Source organism: Blastomyces dermatitidis (assembly GCF_000003525.1).
Source record: "Blastomyces dermatitidis ER-3 genomic scaffold supercont1.3, whole genome shotgun sequence".
Classification (NCBI taxonomy): Eukaryota; Fungi; Ascomycota; class Eurotiomycetes; order Onygenales; family Ajellomycetaceae; genus Blastomyces; species Blastomyces dermatitidis.
In genome coordinates this window covers 3,782,922-3,789,640 of record NW_025544776.1, presented here as the reverse complement: position 1 = coordinate 3,789,640, position 6,719 = coordinate 3,782,922, and the positions used below count along the sequence as shown (strand labels likewise).

Sequence of the window (6,719 nt, the reverse complement as noted above, 5' to 3'; positions counted from 1 at the left end):
GTTATATTTCTTGAAATATATTAATATTGTGAAAGAGAGTATTATCAAATTGTATTATCAGATGATATTATTAAAAATATATTAATATTATAAATATCAATGTTAAAAAAATGTTGATAATTATATATTATAGTGATTTATGAATCATGATAGTTAAATATATATATATATATATATCATTCCTGACTTGATTACAACTTGTACAATAATTTTTGAAAACTCAAAATCAATTTTAATTATTAATAATTAAAAACTTAAACTTATAACTAACTAATATAATAAGAAAAAAATCTACTTCTTCTCTTTCTCATTCTTCTTATCATTCTTCACAATTCACTTCTCATTCTTCTTCTTCTTTTTCTTCTTCTTCTTCTTCTTCTTCTCCTTCTCATCTGAGATGATAATCATCTCAAAATCTCTCTTCACTGCCTTCTCAGAGAAGAGTTTCTACTGCTTTCTCTCAGCCAGGTCAATCTGCATCTCAAAATCCCACATTTTCTGATCTGCTGTCTCAGGTTCCATCTCAGTGATAAGCAGATTGACATGCTCAGAGAGCAGAGCTGTCTTCTCAATATTCTGAATCATGAAGCATATTCAAGATCTGAACAAGGTCTCAATTTTCTTCTTCTCTGTCAGCTTCTGCTAATCAATTAGAGAACAGAAGTATTATCAAAAATCATTATCTCTTAATAAAAAACTTATCAGTTTTGACTTCTTTATCTCTCACTTCAATATCTTCTCAATCTTCTTCTGCTGCTGCTTATTTATAGTAACACTCTTCTTCTCTCTCTCTCTCTTCATTTTGATCTCAAATTATTCTCAGAACTTCTTCTAATCTCACTACTGCTGTATAAGACTCTTCACTGTCTTCTTTTTCAATCTCTCACAGGCAGTGTCATCTGCATTATTTCTATACTTAGTTCAGTCTAAATCTATTAGAAGTGTTACTTAAAATCATTATTATTCTACTCTCTTATGAAGCCTCTTCAAGACATTATAACATGTCTTGTAATCTGTCTTCTCATGCTTGAACACCTTCTTCTTCTCTTTCTTCAATCTGTGACAGCGCTCACGCGCCTTGATGGTCCGCAGGACCGCAGAATATTTGAAGAGAGATGACATGATTGATTTTGATAAGTATTGAAAGAGAAATGAAGACAGGCAATGATATGATGATGATAATGATAGTGATGATGATGATGATGATAATGATAGTGATGATAATGATGATGATGATGATAATAATGAAAGAAGAAGTGTATCAGAATATATTATTGACTTATTAAACATAAAGAGATAAAGAAACTATTAACAGCTTTCAGAGATGTACAGAAACAGCTACAGTGTTGCATAGCAATATTATCTTCATTCAATGCATGCACTATTGATATTCTTTGTATGCATTTATTATATAATATATATCAGAGATACATGCAGAAAACAGATCTTTGTTGCTAGAAAGAATGATTACAGCAATTCTCTATTTTCATATTATAAAGATAAGTTATTCTTATTTCTTTCTTCTCTCTTTTCTCTTCTTCTTCAACTCATCACTAAGTTCAAGCTGGTATGAAAACTATTAAAACACTTATAGAAATTCTCAAATTGAAGAGTATAAACTAATCAAATTTTAAATACAGATGAATTAAATTAATTCAATAATACTAATTATTCATCTCTCTCTTAATAAAATAACAGTTGTGTCTTTCCTCTCCTCTTCAAATGAAACATGGCTTGTGAAAAGTAAGTATCACATCAGATTATAATGACTAATATGACCTCAGTACACAGAACTGCATACATGCAGTGCATGCTGAACTGAGAGACTGTGTGAGTTACAAACTGACAGCAGTATCTCAAAGAGAGCTGTGCGGTGTGAGAAAGCTGCAACTCTCAGCTATATATGCAGAGAGTGAATCACTGCAGTAAGTGTATATACATTGCATGAAAGTAACACTTTTTAATAATACTCAGTCTCTGATATTATGAAAATAGAGTCTCTCTGTGAGATCTGTTTTTATCAGAAGTTGAGAAATCTTATATTTCTCAAGATTATCTTCACATGTCTTATCTGTGAAATTGATGAGAGAAATCATTGATTTCAGTGTTCTACTCTTAATACTATTCAAGTGACAGCAGAGTCCACTCTGATCACACTTTTTAAGTGTATGTTTTCTAATTATTCATATTTATACAGATATATACTGATTATTTATTAGATAATGTTAAGATAATAACTCATTATAACTGTGTTACTCTCACTGTGAGAAATACATGATTAATAATGAACATTGTAAAGACTCTGAGAAGTGAGTATTTTAAAAATACTGTGACTTTATAATCTTGATTTTTTTTATTTTTATTTTTTGTTTTTTTCTTTTTCTTTTCTTTTTTTTTTTATTGTGATTTTTTCTTGTGTTTGTTTTGTTTTTTGTTTTTTATTTTTTTTTGTATTTTATGTTTTTTTTATAATTAAAATTATATGAATTATGATCTGTGTTTAGAAAAGTAATAATATTTGATAATACTCTCTATTAAATTTTCAACAAATGAGTACTATGTTATGATATTATGTAAGTGAGAAGTGATTTCATAATCTCATTTAGTGTCATTCTCAATAATGAAATCAGAATGAAAATGTGACTAAGAATTCAAATATATTCTTTATTCAGAACTAGATTTTTATTTGAAAAGTGAATCTGAGATCTTTAATATTTAAAATAATATGATTTGAAATTAATGTAATGAACATAAATTATAATCAGAAGTAATGCTTTTAGACAATGTAATAACTGTAAAGTTTGATTCTAATCTCAGACACGGTTACACAGTCAGTCTATAAATACTTCTCTTTAATAAGAGTAATCTTATAGAAAGTGATTCATCTGCAGAATAAATCTATATAGTGATTACATAAGAATCTTATGAAAAAATAATTTAAGATTAACTGAAACTCTTCAGATTGAAAGATATAAGATGAATCTGTATAATAATTATATAAGAATCTTATGAAAATGATTGAGAGTCAATCAGAATTCTTCTGTATAAAAGATGTGAGATGAATCTGTATAATAGTTAGAGAAAGATCGCCCTAGTGACCGAATGATTAATACGGCCACCCGGTAGCACCTTGGCGTGAGAAACCAAGGCGCGTGGGTTCGAAACCCGCAGGGGGGATACATTAAATCCGGAACTCAAGCACCTCAGGTTTCTAATAAATACAGAGGTGTACAAATCACTTCAATGAATTGCTCTATGTTTCTGAGCTGAGAAGTTATTATCACATGTATTTAATTGTCACTTCTTTGTATGGTTCTATGTTCTTGTTATGCCCCGGTGGCCGAATGATTAATGCGGCCACCTGGTAGCACCTTGGCGTGGGAAACCAAGGTGTGTGGGTTCGAAACCCGCAGGGGATACATTAAATCTGAAACTCAAGCACCTCAGGTTTCTAATAAATACAGAGATGTACAAATTGCTTCAATAAAATTGCTCTATGTTCCTGGGCTGGAAAGTTATTATTGCATGAATCTAATTGTCACTTCTTTGCATTTCCTATGTTCTTGTTATCTTAGCATGATCTCAACACCTGTATTTCCTCCTGTATAATCAACACTTGGCCTGTATTTAACATCATGCAAGGACTCATCATAAGCTCCGCTTGCATATGAGTATAATGAAAGAATAATAATAATAATAATATGTTCTTGTTATCTTAGCGTGATCTCAACACCTGTATTTCCTCCTGTATAATCAATACTTGACCTGTATTTAACATCACGTAAGAACTCATCATAAGCTCCGCTTGCATATAAGTATAATGAAGGAATAATAATAATAATAATAAAGAAAGATCTGCAGATTATAAAGAATTTCATGAAATAAGAAACTAAGTGATAAACTCTTTTCTCTTTACAGTAATAAGGAATTTTTCCTCACTGAGATTTTTTATAGATATGAAGAGTTTTTAGTAAGTATCACTATAATACTGAGTCTGATTCTATGAAATCACTCAGTGAAAGGCTTTACAGACAAAGTCTTAGAGAGAAAGAAATATATAAGAAATCTTACTTTTTATAGATTGTTTATCTCTATTTCTATCTCTTATATAATTAATAGAGTTAGCAGCTCTTGACTACATATAACTATATAAACTGAAGTTCATGAATACTATTTATAACTCAGCTTAAATACTATTATAGATTTAATTTCTACATTTTATCTTTCTGTTATAAATACTTCTAGTAGTTAACTGAGTTAACTGTTTTATGTCTAAAAGAATTATACAACTCTTCTTTGATGGAATGAAACAAGACAAGACTGAGATAAAAATAGGAGTATCACAGGGGTCTCCAATCTCACCCATTTTATTTGCAATATACACTGCATATCTATTCAAAAATAGAAATATGAGAATAGTGCGATCTCCGAGTTATGTGAATGATATTGATCTAGTCTACAGCTCAAAAACTATCAAAGAGAATTTGAAAGTAATTGAAGAAGCTGCAAAGGAAATCTTTGTTAGAGCAGATATCAATCAAATTCAATTTGATATGAATAAAACTGAGTTAATTCATTTCTTTTCTAGATTCAATGAGAAAGAACTATCTCTAACTCTTTTAAATAGAGAGATTAAACCCAGTGTAAATGTCAAATGGTTAGGAGTATGGTTAAACTCCAAGTTGAATTTTAAATATCACATTCAACAAAGAACTGTCAAGGCAGAAAGACTATTGAACAACATAATCAGACTATCAAATACAGAGAGAGGTCTATCCTTCCAGGCTATGAGACAGTTATATATAGCCTGTATTACATCAGTAGCTGATTATGGAGTTCAAGTTTGATGGAATAATCAAGGGAATTTCACTGAACTCTTTCAAAGTCTGCAAAACAGAGCCTTGAGAAGAATTCTGGGAGCATTTAAATCATCTTCTATTAAAGCAATGGAAATTGAAGCTTCAATTCCTCCTTCTACTATTAGATTTGAAAAGGCCTGTATGAACTATGCTCTGAGAGTTGTAAAGATGAGCTCAAATCATATAATCAGAGAAAGAGTCTCTTCTTCATTTCCATCAATTAACTCTGGAAATGAACTGGATTGGAATAGATTTCTTGATTGGAATGAAAATAATTCTTCAAAGAAAATGCCTTCTCAACTATACAGACTATGCTCTCTGATTAAAAATCAATTTTCTTCTTTAAATGTTGAAAAAGTTGATCATGAGAAGTTATCTCCCTGGAGAAAAAAGCTTGAATCTCTTATAGACTTACAAATAAGTGAACTATCAAAAGAGAAAGAATATGAACAGCATTTGAAGAGAATTTCTACAATCAATATAAAAGACTCTATTCTGATTTATTCAGATGACTCAAAAAATGAGAACTTGAATAGATTGGGCGCAGGCATTGCTTATACTGAAGATAATATTAATTTTATCTCAGATTTCTGGAATCTAGGCTCTGAATGTGAAGTCTTTGATGCTGAACTATTTGCAATAGTGAAAGCTTTCAAACTCATTGAAATAAAATCTCATAAAAGAGGAAATTGTTTAAAAGAGGCATGGATATTCTCTGATAGTCAAGCTGCTTTAAAAAGACTTAGAAATAGTCAGATTCATAATGGTCAAATGAATCTTGAACTGATCTTAAACTCTGTTTTAAAAATTCAAGAGAGAAGAATATCAAAGCTGAGAATTCATCTGCACTGAGTTCCTACTCATATGAATATTCATGGCAATGAATTGGCTGATTCAGCTGCAAAAAAGGGTGCAGAATTAAGCAGATCTATTCAAAAAATTATGTCCTGGTCTTTTATAAAGAGAAAAATAAAAGAATCTTGTTTAGACAAGTGGAATGAAAGCTGGCAGAAACAAAAGAAGAGTATACATTATTCAAGATTTGAAACAAAACCCAAGTGGAAATCTTGTTCAATTAAATGTAAAAAGAAAATATTCTCATCTATAATACAGCTGAAACTAGGACATGGCTATTTCAAATCTTATATACAAAGATTTGATGATAGATTTGACTCAATAGAATGCTCATTCTGCAATACAAATGAGAATCCTGAGCATATTATAATACACTGTGCATTATACAATAGTCTCAGAGCCAGATTGAAAGAGAAGTATGATCTAAATCAATTAAATATGAGATTCTTATTCTCAACTGAGACAGGAATTAAATACTTAATAGACATTCTATCAGAAACTCAAGCAGCTACAAGAAAATGGCTAAATTCAGAATTATCTGAATATGAAGAGGAGGAAATCAATCAGATATAGTCTGTTAAAACAGCTATACACTCTCTTTTAAGAATTTGTTTTGTTATAGTCTCTCTTTACTTTTTCTTTTTCTGTATCTTTTTCTTTCAATTTCTTTCTATCTATCTATTTAATGTGTCTATCTTTGAGACTGTGTTCTTTCTCTCTTTTCTTTTGTCATGATATTGTCAAATGATTACAAAGTATCAAAAGATGTTAAAACACTGCAATTTGTAAACAGTTTTTGTATTCTGGGCTGAAATTTTCTGATTTTGCATATCTGAAATTGATGAATGTACAATAGTTAACTTTACAGACATAGAAAAAACCCCTGAGAACTAAAGTTCTCAGGTAGATGTCATAGTCTCTGACTGCATACATCTATAATTGAAGAATAATAATAATAATAATAATAATAATCTAGTAGTTAACATTATATATTACTTCAAGCTG

The 6,719-nt window shown here is 29.9% G+C and overlaps 1 protein-coding gene across 1 annotated transcript; it reads right to left on the bottom strand.

Annotated features, from left to right (window-relative positions):
• Nucleotides 1-960: 960 nt before the first annotated feature.
• Nucleotides 961-1,122, bottom strand: BDCG_16685 (uncharacterized protein; the record flags this gene model as incomplete). Its single annotated transcript, XM_045425886.1, has 1 exon — nt 961-1,122. The coding sequence occupies one exon, from the start codon at nt 1,120-1,122 to the stop codon at nt 961-963; it is 162 nt and encodes a 53-aa protein (XP_045280310.1).
• Between the last annotated feature and the right edge of the window lie 5,597 nt (nt 1,123-6,719).